Raw genomic sequence first — 17,919 nt, 5'->3', positions numbered from 1 at the left:
TGCAACAAGATTGCCTTAATGGTTTTTAAACTTTGTTTTTTAAGACTTCTGGGGCCAGAACCATAGAGAACTGCCTCAGGGCATCCTTCTAGCCCAGATAACCGAGCTGTTTGTTGGCATTGCTGACATACCCTGAGCCAGGATGTTTAGCTGCTTGTGGGGTGGAAAAAAAATGTTAAGAAAAATAATTGTTGTTTTTGCAAACTATCTATTTAAAAACAGAACCTCAGGAAGCAGATTTCTGTTCCAATGCTTGGATGAATCAGAGCTTACAAAGTATAAATACACATTAGCAGGAGGAGGCTTCCCATAACCCATGTGCTTGTACATCTTCCCAGACCAGGAACCTCTGAACTCCTGTTTCTCATTCCCAGTAGAGGCAAAAAAGAGACTCACTGTTGAAACGGAAATGGTGGAGCATTGCTCAGCCCAAGTTTCAAAGCCTGATAGGCTTGTAGATTTTTTTCCCTTTAAAGGCAACTGGTTTTTTGCTGCACACTTGCTCACTATGGAGCAGACAGGTGTAAGCCATTTAGAAAGGTGGGAAACCCACGCTCTGGCCCATGTGGCTCCTTGCTACCTAAGAAATATTACTAAATAAGTTAATTTTGACTCACTGACCCCTCAGATCAGCTAATATAGGCATGAAGCACTTAGACCATAACTTGCTTAAGGGGCAGTATAATTATTTTACTTAAAAATGATGTCAGGTGGCAATTTAGCAACAAACTGGCTTCCAGGCTATTTAATTCAGTTTAACAAGGAGGAAAAACATTATAATTAATGAAGAGCTGGTACTGTAGTACTTTAGCAGAGTTGCTCCCAATTTTTACTGTGCATGAGTGCAGGAGGAAGAGTGAGCTGGTCAAAAATTCGTATTCCCAGGCTCCACTTCTGGTGCGTCTGATATAACGGGGTCGTGGATCAGGCCTGGGAATCTGCATCTTAAAATTGTAAACCCTCTCGCAATTCATCAGCGTCATTTGGCTTTTAGTCAATTAAGATACATCTTTACCCTAAAATTCTACATCATGTAAGTCTAGAATCTGAGGACAGGGCTTCCCATTCTAAAAACACCAACTTTAAGTGTTCTTTCCTGGAATTTCATGGTATATTCTAATGCTAGAGTTCTAGTTAGCCAAGTTTCTGGACTGAAAATTATTTCTTCCAGGGCCCCTTTAAAGAGAGTCCAGAGCATTCATGAGGAATGAATGAATGGTAAAGGCACGGAGTCTCTTCCTCTGTACTTCCCTAACCCCACAATAACCAGAGCACCATTGCCTGCTTGCTTCCTTCTTTCTGAAGGAAGGGGAAAAACCACCCTTCACAATTAAAGTCCTGGCACTTGAGCCATGTCCAGAGGAGCCTGATCTATGCCCTCCCAATACCAAGTGTGTCCCAGACAGAAGGTGAGATAAGACGACACCCATTAATCCCAAGATCCCTTCCCTCCTGGAATAAAGAATTGCAGAGGTTCGTTCAACTTTTTTTTTTCTTGGCACAACAGCATTTGGCAGCTACCCAAGGAATTCTGGGGTCCTGCAGAATCCAAGTTTATAAACCACCAGAACAAGGTATTGCTTCAGGATAGTGTTTGACTCCAGTACTGCAAAATGTCTCCTGGCTAGTAGAGTCCACAGTTCTCCCTCCCTTTGAGCCCACCTTGCAGAAACCAGCTGTCTACTGGCAGACATGAGTGGCCAAGCAGAGCTACGCTAGGGCAGGGAGATGTCATGGAAACCTAGACTCTTCGCTGCCCAGGTCCTTCAGGCTACCTCCCCAACGAGCCAAAACAGTGTTGGCCACTCTTAGGGCCTGAATCCCTCGATGGCCTCTGCTAACGAACAAGGAGCCAAGGGCACTTAAAGCCATTCTTAATCAAGAGAACACAACTCCAAGCCTAGACGAAAAAAAAAGCTTCCCCAAGAATAAAGAAAAACATCCCCATCAGCTTTTCCTCCATTCAAGGTTTGCTGTGCCAGTTGTATGAAAACCAGACGTGGGTGGACGGGCCTGATCGTTGAAGTGCTGGGGGACAGCTGTGAGAGAGAAAGGCAAGCTTTGGCTTTCCTAACCAGAAGCAGGGAACTCCTGGTGACTCTGCACAGCTGCTGGAAGCTATCCATGTGCTGATTACCACAGTTCAATCCTTCTGCAGAGGTGCCAGAGGCAAAGCTTCCCCCACAGCCCACCACACAAGTGGGGGCAGGGCCTCCAGCAGCCGCAAGTGAGAGAACCAGAGCTCTCCTGCCCATTACAGGTGGGGGACAGCCTGACTCTAGAACCTCACAGAAGAGCAGAACACCAGAACTCCAAGGCTGCATGGTGAGGCCAGAACTACTCATTCCTGGGAACAAGGTGATGAGTAGATGAGCCGGAACACCAGAAGCTTGCAACTACCACCTCCTGTGCCGAAAGGAAACCACCCCACGGGTAAATGTGCGCAAGAGTCATTTCAGACCACACCCTTAAAACAGGACATTAATATGCATCTAGCCAGGAAAAAAAAAGACATTAAATCTCCCTGCTCATTTCCCAATACCAATTCCAAACCCTTGAAAACGCTTTCAGTGCGGTGGCCAGTTCCCGTGATTGCTCACAAACAATTCATCTCTACACTACAGGCCATTAATCCAGTGGTGTTTATTCAAGCAGTATTCACACTTGCTGTTGAATAACAAGGGAATCAAGGCTCCCCTAGATGGGGCTCCGACAGCTCCAGCTTCACAGCAGCCCCAGGTCATTGAGAACTTCAGATGAGTTTTGTGGTTGAAAAGCCTTTCAGTTCTTCCTCTGTGCCTGTGTCAGGCGGAGCCTATTATACCCCGATTACCAGAACAGACTCAGTGGGGTGGCAGAAGCTCACAGCAAGGCCGGGGAGAACTACTTAAGCTCAGAAGAGGCCACACTGTTCCATGTTTTCATACAAAAAAATTTAATAAATATTACTTTTCAAAATTTATTGCCAGGAACAACACATCAAAGATGCATTTTTATGTTCATATAACACTAATAGGACAATACAAAGTATCTTCACGGTCTCAATGGTGAACCAACAAGATTACTCTGTTTTATAAGCCTTTTTGATCTTGAGCTTGGTAATAGCACTTTGATTTCCTCACTTAAGGCAGGCAGTGTACTCTATGGCAAATCTAAACAGTGATCTTACTGGACATTTTATGGTTCAAGTATTCAACTAGCTTATTAGAATACTCCCTAAATGCAGATTAAAAAAAAAAAAATCTAAAAGTGGTTCAGTATTACATACGAATGGTGAAAAGAAATCAGAATTTACAAAATAAGATTGGTGTGCTTCCAACTTCACACAATTAATTTGATGTTTTTAATCATATTCAACCACTCACATTTTGGCTATGTCATAGCTCAGCTTGTTCCCTTACTGCTCTGCAGCAGATCACCTGTCTCTCTTCAAGTCTAAAGGTGCAAAAACAAACCTGTTCTAGACTAATCCTCAAACTGCCTCAGTCAGTCCTTAAAACGTGTTTTAAGTGATGCTATATAGGTGTTTTAAACATCTGACATCGTACAAAAAAATTCCATCAGTATTCCGGGCACAGAAGCCCATCCTATTGTTTTAAAATAAACTATTTTCAAACACCTTAATTTTGGCTTATAGGCAACAAGTAATGAGAAAAGTTCAAAAAAAAAAAAAAAAAAAAAAAAAAGCCATATGCTTACAATGCTATCAAAAACCTTCAATTCTAAACACATACATATAAATAAAAAGGAATGATGTTTTAAGGCTCTTGATTATTAAGTTAATAAATCAAATATACACAGTGATTAATAAAAAAATTATTTACATAAACTATACAAAGTTCTACTTTTGACACATTTTTTTTCTTCTTTAAATTCTTCATTTTACCAGCAACTGCTGACATCAAAGTCCCCCCTCCCCCAACAACAAAAATACAATAAAAAAAATAAATAATAAAGTCATTTGTGATCGTTGCTGTGGTTCTGAGCTGCAAAGGCACTTTCAAATACAGAACTACTTGTACGTCATCATAAAACCAATATACAAAAACAACTCAAGAGTCAATAAATATAAATAAAACTATGATCTAAGACTGCATCACCATTAGGACATCTGGCAGAAGTGGGAGCTCAAAGACTGGGGGGGGGGCGGGGGACTGGGCAGGCTCCTGGAAGCCTGATCAGAGACCTGTCTGCTGCAGGGGGACACACAACCAGAGTACTGTGGACTCATTTTTGCATAGCTGTGAGATGCGGCACTCGATTTCCCAGCCAACCACAGAAACTACCATTGCCAGTGTAAGCCAGCTTGTCAAAACTTAAATTAACACAGGGATTCTAAGTCAACAACAGCCTCAGACTCGAGTATGACACGACAGTTTAAAGAACTACAAGCACTCAGACTCTACCTAGCGGCAGCAGCGCCCACTGTCTGCTATACGATGTACTCCATCCGGTTTAAGCTCTGGGCACTTTCCAAGTCTCTGTTATCCTGTTTGTTTGTCCAGTTTGGGTGTTTTGTCGGCGTGCTGTTGGGAGGCTTCTCTTCTCTGTCTACTAGCGTGTATGCTGGCTGCTTGGCAAACCGGGCTTTCTGCTGGTGTTTATCCATGTCGTCCTCTTCGACTTCGGAGTTGTGTGTCCTTATTTTAGACATTTTGGAGTTTTTGTTCTCGTAATCCTTGATGGGGACCGTGTTGGCCCCATGTTTCTCAATGGGGTTTTTGATCTGGTTCAGCTGCTCCCGCACGTTGTTGGTGGTGTTGTCCTCAGAGGCTGAGTGTGTGTGGCTGCCTGGCTTCCGCCTCTTCCGCAGGCACCAGTACAAGGCCGTCGCCAAGCAACAGATCCAAGCCACGGTTAAGACAGAGCTCAGCAAGGGCACCAGGAAATCTGTAAGGCAGGCACAAAACCAATTAACTCTCCAAGAAAGAAAGAAAAAAAAGCATCATCACGGGAACAAAACAATACCAACAGTGGTTCTCCTGCTCTTTGTCCCCAAGACAGGAGCCTTGGGGACAAGTCCCTTTTCGTCATTGCATGTGGTCACTTCATAGCTTGATATGCAAATGCTGAGATCAGGCCCCTGTAGACCTTGATACTCTTATCCCTGGAGAGACTGTTATCCACAGGCTCTTTGACTTCACATGGGGAGAGCAGTGTCTTGTTAAGTCTAGCTGCTGAGGCATCTCAGTACAGGAATCGGTTTTCAGAACTAGAAACCCGATTCAAATTAGCACAGACAGCCCAAACATGCCGTGGCTCCATGCCCAATCTCTCTGAGCTGAAACAGTGCTCGAGATCCTCAGGAGGGAAGCCTGGACATCCTGCAGGGTCATCGAGCTCAGCAGAGGCTGCAATGTCCCAGGATACCAAAATGTCAAGTCAGGCTTTGTATAGCCTCAAGCTCAAGGACAAAGGACAAGCAGTGTCCTAGGGCTTTGTGATCTAGGCACAATACCTGTTCTGGAGAGAAGCCTGCACAACATGTTGGGAAGGAAAATAGGAAGCAGACCTCTGTTTCCATGGGCCATGTGACCTCAGTAGGGTAGGCTGGCCTCAGTTCTCAGTTAAATTGGGAGCTCCTGTGAGAGTGGTGCACTGCCAGGTAATCCCCCCACCTGATGGCTTTATTGACTAGTGTAATGAGATTGTCTGACGATCATCACTTTTCCACTCAGCACCTACCTGTTCTGTTCTTCTGAGGCTGCCTCTGAACTCTTACTTCTGCAACGGCAGCAATCAATGAGCTGTTTCCATCACGTTTACTAACAAGATCGATGATTTTGTCGGTGATTTCCTTGACTGGGTTTCCATCATCCCGTATATCTTCAGCAGACTGGAAAAAGAATTGTCAGACTTGAGAGTCAGGGGAATATTCAAAGCAGCCTTTCTTCAAAATTACTTGACAATTTGTGTCTGTAAAGCTTTTTTGTCAGTGAATTTGCTCCATTTGGACATTAGTTAACCAAAGTTTGTTAACTGCCTTGCAGTCAAATAATGAGGTATGAAAGGGTTGTATACTTACAATGGCCACGTGTATTTCATTGTTCGCAGAAGGAGAAGGCTCACAAGCGATATAGATTGAATATTCAGCGGAAACATTCTTCAAAATATTCAAATTCCTCAATTCACTGCAAATGTGCTCAGTGGTAAGACCCTGAAACAATTTTTAAAAATCCACACACATGTAAGATTGAGAGGAAAAACAAAAGGTTGAGATGTTCTGAGTTTGGGCTAAGTTCAAGCTCACTTTGCTATAGGATAGGAATTTACACTAGGGAGAAGTAGAATCTAGCTCATGACATTCCTCCTTTAAAGCAAGCAGACGTCCACCATTGCAAATTAAAAAAAAAAAAAAAAAGTGTTACATACTGGTGACATCATCTCCTTGTTAAAGGTGAACGTGATGTTTGCACAATTATCCTGGTAATAGGCGTCAGAGGTGCACTTTGTCTTCACCGGCTGGAGACCGGAAGACCGACACTCGCCCACACCAGTGCAGGGTCGGACGAAGCACTGGTCGTCCAGGATGGGGATACAGCTCTGCCCGCTGGGGCACTCGCTGTGCCCTTTGTGGAGCAGGCAAGGTCGAGGGCCACACCAGACCTGGAGAAAAACAGAAGCTGGCAGCTTAGCAGGCATGCTCACCCCTGACTGCAGAACACAGGTGAACTGCAGCAGCCATCATGTCCTACCTTTGAGCAGGCAATCCGTCCATTCAGACACTGGCAGGTGTTACAGTCATCATCCCATTTGGCCCCATCTGGTATCACACTGCCCATGGTGATGCAAGGTCTTCCTGAAACTGACAGAAGGAGACTCATGAGCAGTCTACTTTTCTGTGAACCGGATCAGGGTTCAATTCTTTGGTCCCTGCTATGAAATGGTTACACGTGTGCCCTTTGCCATGTGAAGATCATTCTTCCCACAGTAACAAGCATGTGTACTTCCTGCCTTTGCTGGCTGTGCTTGGCCACATGACCTGCTCTGGACAATGTAACATTGGCAGATGTGATGTGAGCAGAGCCTCTGACCAGCCTCTGGTATGCCTACCATTTGCGATGAAAGGATATACCCCAGACACAGCCACTGGTCCACCTGAACCCAATGCACAGCACAGTCTGCCCATGCTGCATATCATGAGCAGTAAAAATAATGCTTGCTGCAAGCCACAGCAGTCTGGGATGGCTTGGTACACAGTATTGTGGCAATAGCTGACCAAAAACAACAGCTACCCATTTTGGGGAAGACTCTTCACGTTTCCCTTTCCTTGCAGCCCCCACTGTGTTCCCTCCCTGAGCACAGTAGCTTATTTGTGAAGAGTCAAAATGGTGACTGTAAAGCCCGCTCACCCTAGAAGACCCATGGGCAGCTGGAGCCTGGCACACATACCTTCCTGGCACTTAGCACCACTGTGCCCTGGGGGACAGACACACCGGTAGCCATTGATCTCATCTACACAGGTTGCCCCAAAGGCACAAGGTGAAGACTGGCATTCATTGATGTCTAGGAGAAATGGAGTTCAAGTTTAGGGTCTGATGGTATATAGCAATGTTTTGAGATTGTTTTTACTGACAAAGCATACAAGGAAAGCATATTATCATAAGCTTGATGAATTTTCACTCAGGTAAACAGCGCCCCAAAAAAGAAACAGATAATCTATTGCAAAAACCTCCAATCACTGGTCCCCAAAGATCACCACCATCCTGACTTCTAACAGTGGAGAACCATTTTGAGAGGCAGCAATTTTTAATTTGATTCCTTTCTCTGACAGTACAATTTACAGCAAATCTGGCAAAGTTTCCTGGAAAGGATCAGAAAGTAAACATTTTGGGCTTTGTGGGGTATATAGTCTCTGTCACAACTATTCAACTCTTGTGGTATCATGAAAGTAGCCGTGGACAATATGTAAATGAATGTGTGACTGTGTGCCAAGAAAACTGTATTTATAAAAACAGACAGTGGGCTGGATACGGCCCCCAGGCCACAGTTTGCCAACTGTTTATTTAGAAACATGAAACAGATACAACCTGCCTTCATTGAGTGCTGAAGACTAGTTAATCCCAGACTTGGATTTCAAGCACCAGTAAGATTTCAGACTATTTGGGTATAATAAAGCCATAACTACTCTAGCACCTTTTTTGTTTTGTAAGAGAAAGAACACGTAAAAAAGTAGAGAAAAGGCTCAAAATAATACACTTTAAGCTTCTTGAAAAACTGCATTGCCTGCTCCTATTTTCTTGTTTTAATCATTTCTCCAGGATCTGATCAGACCCAGCACAGACCAGCCTCTGGAAGCCAGTCGTCCTCCCTTTCGTTTGCATCAGCTGTATCCTATACCAGGGTAGCTGCGGCTAGTTGGCTTGCCCATAATTTCATGTTAGTCATGGGGAAACGCACACACTTTCTTCAGGACCCCAGTGGAGATTGATCATCCAATTCTGTGGCTGGCACTCTCTCCCCAAAAACAAGGAGGCCTACACCACCCAGGGAACCACCAGCAGGTACCTGGGAGGATACAGCCTGGGGTATCTTAATCCCAGCTGGAGGAGGGAGATCATTTGCTCTACGAGAGCCACTTAAAGGGAATGGTGGCTTTAATTGTTTTGAAAGATGAAAGCTCAGGCTGTGGCATGGAATGAAGGGGCAAAGCTGTCAGGAAAACCAGACAGGGACAGTCCTTACTTATTCTGCAGTCGGGCCCAGCAAAACCCGGGGCACATTCGCACCGGTACCAGTTGTCTCCATCCACACAGGTGCCGCTGTTGTAACTAAGAAAGCAAAGACCGCCTTGGTTACTGACCTCCCAGTCCGTTACTCTGGCTGGCAATCACTCCCATGTCATCACACCAGTTACAGTCAATGGCTCTCACCCCATGGCCAGTGCCTGGGGAGCTTTAAAAATACTGATGCCTGGGTCCCACCTCCAGAAAGTCTAATCATAGGTCTTGGTTGCAGCCCAGGCAGTGGGATTTTTAAAAGCTCCCCAGGTGATTCTGGTGTGCAGCCAAGGTTGAAAAATCACTGCTCTAAATGAAGACGCGACCTGGCTAATTAAAGTGTGGGCCACGGAGCAGCAGGATCGCTTCACCTGGGAGCTTGTTAGAAAAGCAGTCTGAAGCCCCACCCCAGACCTCCTGACTCAGAACTTCCATTTTAAACACGATCCCTGGGTGACTCCCACCCACACGACACTGGACAAGTGCCGGCCTAAAAGGATGTCACACTTACCAGGGATGAGGGCTGCAGTCATTGGTATCTGCAGAGAAAAGACAACAGTGAGGCCTTCAACAGGGAAAGCGGTCTTAGCCCTAAGTAAAACCACCACGTATTTCCATAATACCCCAATGATAAAGTCGTAGTTCACACCAGCAAAATACCTTTGCTAAATTGGAACCAGGCCCACACCACACTTAGTTTCATTGGCTGTGGGACACATGTACACAGGAAGAGGCCCGGTAGGGGACAGGGGTGGGGGTGAGAATGGAAGGAGACAGGCTGCTAGTCAGACCCAGAGCTAGGAACCAAGACGCCATCTGTCTCCACTTATCTCATTGGCGACTTTCTCATGCCCAGGTCAGGGCTGTATCCCATCAAGTCATTAGTGCAGACCCAGGTGATACAAAAGCAGACATCAAACAGCTCTGTTTCTGGTTTCCATTGCAAGTCCCCAAGGGTGTCAGGATCTGCTCCGACAGCCCTGGGAGAGTTCAAGGGGGAGGACACTCACTCTGAGTACAGATGGGCCCCTCCCAGCCTTCCTTGCAGACGCACGTAAATGACTCGCCGTTGACCACACATGTGCCCCCATTATGGCAGGGGTTGGGAAGGCAGCTACTGTTTCGCGCTATAAAATAAGAGCAGACATGACCACCCTCCCTGAGTATCTAGAAACAGTCTGGAGGGGCAAGAACCAGGCCCAGAGAAGTGATCATAAGCTCCAGGAGCTACCCAGCAGACACGCCCAGGTGGCCACACCCACCGCAGATACCACGTAAGGCAGAAAGTTACCTATGTTACAGGTGGTTCCTTCCCAGCCGCCAGGACACATGCACTTAAAAGCATCCCCCTCGTCATAGCAGGTGCCACCATTGTTGCACGTGGCCTCGTCACACTGACTGTCACCTGGAGGAAAATATCTCAGGGTGAGTCCCAGTGGCCCCCTCCCAAAGAAGACAGAGGGAAGGGTCCCAGAGAGAGAATCCAAGGCCAACTACCACTTACGAGAGTGGCAGGTCTTTCCTTTCCACCCGTTTTTACAGTCACAGTAGAAGTCATTGACCAGGTCACGACACGTGCCCCCATTGTGGCACGGGTTCTGGCTGCAGTCATTAATATCTAGAATCAAGGAGACGACAACTGGTTGAAGATGAATTCCAGGACCACTCACTACAGGTGAGAGCCAAGCCTTTCCTACTGCTACATCCAACACCCTGTTCTGAGAACAGCCACTGTCCTAGTACTTTAACACCATCAGCCTTTTCCATAAAGGAGCTCCCAACCAGGTTACTTTGAATGCCACAAGTTAGGCAAGATAGGGGTGGGCCTCTGGAAGTCCCATGAAAATCACAATAGAAATATGACTTTCCTTCCAAGCAGGAATATTTGTTATCATTATTAAATGGTGTAATTCTATAGCTCCTCAGCACAAGTTGCTCCCCACAAGCTGTCGTCAGTACTCATAAATGCAAATGAGACACAAGTGATACTATCTCATTGCAGAAATCACTGGGGTCTGGCTTCCAGAGATTTCCAGTACAAAGCAAAGCTTCCCAAGTTGAAGTGGGATCCCTTCAACATGACCAGTGCATCCCAGAGCTCCCCAGAGAGGCAGACTCACTGGTTTCACAGTAGGCCCCCTCCCAGCCGTCGCTACAGATGCACTTGTAGGAGTTAACACCATCGATGCAAGTGCCACCGTTTTTACAGGGGTTGCTCTCACAGTCATTAATATCTATGAAAAAAAGGAAAGCAAACAAAAGGAACTGAAGGACATGTGAAGTCATATACAAGCACCATTTGACAGTTTTCATGGCTGCCTCCTGACAATGCACCCAGCACCTCCACCTGCTACCCTCCATCCAGGCTGTTTCTCAAATTAGACAGGTGGCTTATCAAGCAGAGGTTTCTGGAGAGTGCCTCACCCACTTAATTTAACGCCCTCCCCTGGGTATTCAGTCACCTATACCTGGTGAAAGTGGGGAAGAAACTCCTATAGAAAAGAGGAACCGCCCAATCTAGCAACTTTCCAGAATGTTCCAACATAGATACGGAGGCTCGGAGGCAGAGTGATCTGGTCAATTGAAACACGACCTCAGTCTTAGATCCCAGTTGTGAGGATAAACCTCGACCGGTCTCCCCAGCCTTACTGTTTCTGATTAAAACAATTTCAACACCAGTGATCCCAGGGAGGGGCAAGGGCAGGCTGGAAGCACTGGTCCATTCCCTGATGAGGGAGTCTTACTTTCATGGCAGTATGTTCCCATGAAGCCTTTGTTACAGTCACAGGTGAATTTGCCTCCCGACTGACTCTTGCACTTCCCGTGGGGACCACAGACGTTCGAGGAAATATACCGCACCCCTTCAGGTGTGTCGTTGGAAGCCATGGCCACTGTGCAGCTGTCAATCACTAGAAGATAGGCGTGGGATCAGATCACAGCCATGCACCCACAGACACGGGGTTCCTAAGCCAAGGGCCTGGGCCAAGCCCACTTTCCTGGAGACAGGGACCCTCTGGCTAATGAGACACACCCCAGGGAAGCCAAGATACTCGCTACGTGCCACGTCACATGACAGGCAAGGTGGAGACTCCAGGCAGAGAGTTTTAAAGCATTTTCTCCCTCCACATCCAGGAAACCCACATGCTTGTGGGTCCCCTTTATCCTACCTTTGACATCTACTCAATTTGCTGAACACTTGCTAAGGAAAAAGGACCTGCTTTACTTCCTTCTTGATTTTACTTAAGCAGGGCTCAAGGACAGCCTTATAAAAACTTTAAATGTGGTGCTACCCTAAAACAGCAGCCACTGGCCACATGTGGCTATTCACATTTAAATGAACTAAAATGAAATAAAATCAGTTTCTAGTTGCACTAGTCACATGGTACTTGGCCTGGGGCTACCGTACCTGACCGTGCAGATACAGAACATTCCCACTGTCCGCCGCCGTTGCAGGAAGTTCTGTTGACAGTGTTGTTCTCAGGCATTTGCCTCAGCGTTGCAGATCAGCCCACCCCTGAACAGGAATGCTAAATGGATTTCACATTCTCTCCCCTGGGCTACTTGTAGACATGGCTCTCCCACTGGCAGGCCTGAATAGATTGTTTCCACGTGTTGTGGCCTCTCTACACAGTCAGACAGGATGATTTCAATCTAGAGGTCCTCCTCACCAATACATTACTTCTGAAGAGTAGCAAGGGGCAGTGGTAGCAAGTGGGGAACAAAAGGAGAAAGTCTGGAGACAGCCATGTCCTGGGGGAAGGGAGATACCTTCGCAGGGGGTCGTACGGCAGTGATCTTTCAGGTGTGAGCAGTTCTTGCCCTCATAGTCCTCAGGGCACTTGCAGAAATAATCGCTGGCGCGGTTGTAGCACTGAGCACCGTTCTGGCAGGGATTGGGCTCACAATAATCAATGTCCAGCTGCAAATATCAGGAACAGGGAAAAGGGTAGGGATCAGAGTAAAACCAAGGTGTCACAATAACTTCTCTGGGCAGCAGACACTGGAATCCGACAGATCCTTCTGCTTCTCTTAGGAGACACGCTATACGTCTGTATGCCCTAGGGAGTGCTGATGTCCAGTGTTTGAAACAATGGGGCAGACTGGGAGAGGGAACATGAGGGTGTAGAGGGAACCACACGAACACAAAGCCAAGACATTAAGAAGAAAATTCATCAATATCTCCTTCCACCAGCATTTGTCTAGCAGAGACTCTCTCATTAATAGGATGTTAATAGACATCATGAAATTCCAGACATAAGAGCTGAGGGAGCGGTAAAGGGGAAGCGGAGAACGCAGTGGCTCTGCTATAAAAACTTGACCATCTGAGGTTTTGCCACCACTCACCTGACAGAGGTTTCCAGAGAAACCAGTGGGACACAGACACTGGAATCTGTTGATTTCATTCTGACAGTGACCCCCATTCAAACAGGGGTTGCTGGCACATTCATCGATGTCTCTCTCACAATGATCGCCTGCATAGCCAGGTGGACAGATACAGCGATAACCATTAACCAAGTCCTGGAAGAGAAGAGGGGAGAGAGACACATGCTTTTTTTTCCTCTGTGTTCCACAAACACAGGGCTTCAGCGGTTTAGCATGACTGTTGCAGTTCAGCTGGTTCACTAAATAGCCAAATGCCAAACCTCTCAAAACGGTTAAAGGAATTTCTATATGCATGCCTTCAAAATGACTCCCACGAGGCTGGGGTAACGTGAGCCCCAGTGAAACTTCCGGGAGACTCATTTTTCACCCATATTTTTAAATCTCACAGGGACAGAGCTCTCCCAGTATCACACAAGTCTAAAGATTTGTTGTCAATTGTCAAAGTTTTAAGCAAAGATTTACATACCTGACAGGAGGCATCATTCTGGCATTGGCCAAGGCAGTCGTTAATATCTGAAAAGTAAGTCATCATTTTAAAGAGGTAATTTACAGTGAAATTGGGCTTAATTGAAAAGCTTTCTCAGCTCAGGATAGATAAGTTTCAAATCAGATTTCCTGTGTGCTTCCCGTGAGGTAAGGTTATTACACTGGGTGGGGACCCTCCCTAATTCTTCCAGACTGAGGGAGTGAAACTTCACATCATTGTTTCAGCCACATTATCGGAATACGGCTGGTTTTAGCAGCTAATGAGCCTGATAAAGTGCATGTTTTCACTGCTGCACTGACCACTCCCTCTCAAAAAAACATTCCCACTATAAGGTTTTCCTTCTACTGCTCAGGTCCTAGGACCGGAGCCCCAGTGTGGACCAGCAAGGCAAGTCAGCATCCAAGTTTCATGAAAATCAAAATGGAAACAAAGTCACTCACTTATGTCACAATTCTGACCCATCCAGCCGGGAAGACAGTCGCAGTAGTAGCTGGCAATCAGATTCTTACAGGATTTGGCATTTACACAAGGTTTGGCCTCACATTCATTTGCATCTGAAAGGAGATGGGGATGAGCATGAGAAATGAAGTTCTACCCCCATCTCCCCAACCTTGAAAAAAAGAACAGGCCAGAGTTTGTCTGAGACAGGAGAGATTTTAATAAGCTAGCTAAATAAAAATACTAGCAGTTCCCTTTATTTTAAGCATCTGATCCCTCTCTGTAGCCGCTATCCAATAAGGACACTAATTGATAACTTTCCAGCTGCTGGTTAACCAGTCCCCAAAAGAACAGCAGAAAGCCACCAGGCATTTCTGTGCAAAACCCAGCGCAGCCTAGTTGCTGGGATTTAAATGTGGCAAAAAGAATGCAGACAGCTCATTCCTCATGAGATCATCCCCGTTTGGAACCCAGCTGAACACTCCTCGGACAGACGATTGACATGGTTCAAGGAATCCCACGACTTTCCCACAGGGCCTAAAAGAGCTAGCCCATTTGCATTCAAGTTATTTCTCCCAGGCCTGCTAGACTCTTGATAATAAATTACTTCTTAGCATGATGGAGTGTGAACTCACACTGCCGGCCACACGCTCGTCTTCCGTGATGGCTTTGATTGTCAAAGCCAACCTTGGTATAAAAATTACAGTCGCAGGGATTTTCTTACCTAACTGGCACGTTTTGCCAGTCCACTGTGGGGGGCACACACACTTAAATCCATTAACCAGGTCCTGGCAGGTGCCCCCGTGGGAACAGTTATTGGGAGAACAGTCATCAATGTCTGGTCAACAAGAAAAGGAGGGGGTTGACAACTTAATTCAATCTGCCTGACAATTAGATCATTTAACATCACCTCTCATATGAGGGGCTGTTGAAGAGCCAGACACCTGCTACAAAAAAAGCTACAGCAGGACAAGCGGGACAGTGACGATAAGGCCGAAGCCTTGATTTTAGCTTTAAATCCCCCACTGCCCCAGTTCATGTAATCCCCAACCTAAGCAGTGGGAGAGAGAAAGACAGCTGGATACTGACAGAGCGTCCGCCCAATGGGAACACAGGACATCTCTATCTGCCTAATCTTGATTTTTAAAGGAAAGTTTCATCATGGCTCAGAAGCAGCTAAGAAGTAAGGAAAAACAGTTCAGGTGGAAAACGTTATTCCTCTTACTCGCTTACAGAGTTTGCCCAAAATAACACACCTAGAGGCTGCATTCTCCACTTCTCCTCTGACCAGAGAGACCTCCTAACACTTTTTGAAGTATTCACTTTTGTGTCTTTATGACAACCCTCAGAGATGGGAATTGCTACCGTGCCATTTAAAGAGGGCCCAGGGAGCTTATGTGGCTTGCTGGAGTTCCGCAAATGATAAGCGGGGGCCCAGGGCCGGCACAGGCAATCTGACCCCAGAAATCCACACCCCTAACCACACCTGGGGTGCTGATGACAGCGGTTCTCAGACCTGGCTGCACTGCAGAATTCCAGAAGTTTATCAAAGACCATGGACTCCCCGATTCTGGAGGGAATAGGGGGGACCCAGAGATCTACACCGTCAAGCACCCCAGGTGATTCTGATACACAACCCTGTCTCATAGCCAAAGGAACTCTGCAGGCTAGGTTCTTCTTTTGGGGCCCCCTGGCCCGATGACAAAATTCATTAGTGAGTGACAACCTCCCCTGAAGGCAGCCTCTCCATGGCTGCAAGGAGAATAACCACAATTGGAAGGCGGCCAGCTCCAGGAAGCAGATGCAAAGGAACAAGCGATTCCACGAGGACGTTTCTTCCAAGAACAGATACATGCGCTACCTTAGTGGGACAGGATGCAGGTGTTGGGAGACTTCCAAACACACAAGCCACCAGCCTGCTTGCCAGACTTCTGCCTGCAGCCGCCCCTCTCCCACTGAGACATTCACACTGGACAAGCCTAGGTACTTCTCATCGTGGTATCTTGGTACAAGGATCCTTAGAATGGACACAGGCTGAAAATTGGACTTACTTGTAGAGCATGTGGGGCCGGTCCAGCCTGGGGAACACTCACACTCAAAGCCCAGGGAGGTCTCCTTACAGCTGCCTCTGTTGTGGCAGGGATCAGAGAGGCAGGCGTGCTCAGCTGCAAAAACCAGGATGGCAATCAGCAAGGGATGCCTGTGCACCCCTACCTCCCACTCCCCCTGCAAGCAAATCCCACACCGCAGCCACTGTAGCGCAGGCATATGTCAAAAACCAAAAGAAAGCGTGTGATATAACCCCGCTGTGTCTAGGAAAGAAAGGAAGTCATCTTTCTCGCTGAGCTGTCTCTAACCACATTCCAAGACATCTCGGAGCTGGGGTCATTTCATCTCCCGCTGCCTCCTTTGTGAATCAACATCACCCAAAAAACTTCAGGGACTTGAAAGTTACAAAGGCCCACAGAATGGCTGGAATAATTCCTATTTTCGGAGACTATTTTCACTTTTTCCTAAGTCCTTAAGTATATTTTTTAAAAGCTGAGTACAGAAAAATTAGACAAAGGACTCTCATTCAGCTTGGACCACTTACCAATTTCACAGCTGACTCCTGAATATCCCTCAGGGCAGGAACACTGATATTTGTCAGGGCCCGTGTTGCTACAAGCTCCCCCGTTGAGACACGGCTGATGGGTTCCACAATAATTGAGATCTGCCAAAAAAAATACTGACGTCATTAAGAGACGCCTGTGAAGATGGCAAACCGGCCATGTTTCTAGCCCCATTTTTTTTTTTTTTTGATAGAATCTCCCTCTGTTGCCCTGGCTGGAGTGCAGTGGCACAATCTCAGCTCACTGCAAACACTACCTTCCCAGGTTCAAGCGATTCTCTTGCCTTAGCCTCTCAAGTAGCTGGGACTACAGGTGCGTACCACCACGCACAGCTAATTATTATATTTTTAGTAGAGATGGGGTTTCACCATGTTAGCCAGGATGGTCTCGATCTCCTGACCTGGTAATCCACCCGCCCTGGCCTCCCAAAGTGCTGAGATTATAGGCATGAGCCACCGTGCCAGCCAGCCCCATCATCTTTTAAAAAGAAAACCAGAAAATCCCCACAGCATTCAAGGAGAATTCAGAATAAAAGCCCCTGCCAATAAAATTAAAAACCAAATGACTACCATCCCACCCCCAGATCCCACACCCCTCCTGAGGCCCACATCCCACCCAGGGTCTCATCCCTAAGGGCCATACCTTTGTCACAGAGCTGGCCGCCCCAGTTGGTCTCACAGAGGCACTGCCAGGGCTCGATACAGATGCCGTGGACGCATCCTGGGTGTGGGATGCACTTATCGCAGTACAGGCCTTGCCAGCCATACTGGCACCTGGAGACACATAGCACACCTCCAGGTCAGCCTTTTGTACATTAAGAGAGTCCTGTACAATTCAAACAAAAGACTGCAAAGTCCAGGCTTTTTCTGTTATGTTTCTGAGGACAGGATGGTAGACTCCCAAGGCTCATCAGGGGCTCCATACAAACATTTTCACAGTTGGGCTGAGGTCCCCTTGCAGCCAACTCCTGACAAAACGAGGGCTGTTTGGGGATACCCTTCACAAAGCCACTCTCTTCTCGGGACAACACGAGTAAGCCAAGGGTGGAGGCAGGGAATAAATCAACCCACACACCTAGTTGCAACAGACACAGACCGTAGAGGAAAGGACTCTCCTGGTGACTACAACGGAGCTATGCCAAAGTCTCTGCAGATACTACACTGGCAGCTCTGCTCTGTCTGCACAGAAGGTCACGACCCCAAAGCACAGAAATGCAACAAGCCACCAAGTGCATCAGGAAACTGCCTCATCATGATTTAAAAAAAAAAAAAAAAAAAAA

At 46.7% G+C, this 17,919-nt stretch overlaps 1 protein-coding gene across 5 annotated transcripts in view; it reads right to left on the bottom strand.

Annotated features, from left to right (window-relative positions):
• Positions 1-2,625: 2,625 nt before the first annotated feature.
• JAG1 (jagged canonical Notch ligand 1) overlaps positions 2,626-17,919 on the bottom strand; it is a 36,238-nt gene continuing 20,944 nt past the window's right edge. The window contains exons 6-26 of one of the 5 annotated variants that reach the window (XM_017523934.2): positions 17,283-17,413; positions 16,622-16,741; positions 16,080-16,193; positions 14,753-14,866; positions 14,031-14,144; positions 13,570-13,616; positions 13,065-13,238; positions 12,489-12,639; positions 11,465-11,629; positions 10,841-10,954; positions 10,225-10,338; positions 10,012-10,125; positions 9,731-9,847; positions 9,232-9,259; positions 8,686-8,771; positions 7,393-7,506; positions 6,696-6,805; positions 6,373-6,606; positions 6,026-6,157; positions 5,686-5,836; positions 2,626-4,890 (exon numbers count right to left, since the gene is read on the bottom strand). In XM_017523934.2, coding sequence (XP_017379423.1) covers positions 4,433-4,890; positions 5,686-5,836; positions 6,026-6,157; positions 6,373-6,606; positions 6,696-6,805; positions 7,393-7,506; positions 8,686-8,771; positions 9,232-9,259; positions 9,731-9,847; positions 10,012-10,125; positions 10,225-10,338; positions 10,841-10,954; positions 11,465-11,629; positions 12,489-12,639; positions 13,065-13,238; positions 13,570-13,616; positions 14,031-14,144; positions 14,753-14,866; positions 16,080-16,193; positions 16,622-16,741; positions 17,283-17,413 — 2,902 coding nt within the window. In that variant the 3' untranslated portion in view covers positions 2,626-4,432. The remainder of the gene's footprint in view (positions 4,891-5,685; positions 5,837-6,025; positions 6,158-6,372; positions 6,607-6,695; positions 6,806-7,392; positions 7,507-8,685; positions 8,772-9,231; positions 9,260-9,730; positions 9,848-10,011; positions 10,126-10,224; positions 10,339-10,840; positions 10,955-11,464; positions 11,630-12,488; positions 12,640-13,064; positions 13,239-13,569; positions 13,617-14,030; positions 14,145-14,752; positions 14,867-16,079; positions 16,194-16,621; positions 16,742-17,282; positions 17,414-17,919) is intronic. The other 4 variants (XM_017523935.2, XM_037736893.1, XM_017523938.2 and 1 more) reach the window with 4 other exon arrangements.

This window comes from Cebus imitator, unplaced genomic scaffold (assembly GCF_001604975.1).
Source record: "Cebus imitator isolate Cc_AM_T3 unplaced genomic scaffold, Cebus_imitator-1.0 Scaffold31, whole genome shotgun sequence".
NCBI classification, from domain to species: domain Eukaryota; kingdom Metazoa; phylum Chordata; class Mammalia; order Primates; family Cebidae; genus Cebus; species Cebus imitator.
This window is presented reverse-complemented; position numbering and strand designations above follow the sequence as displayed.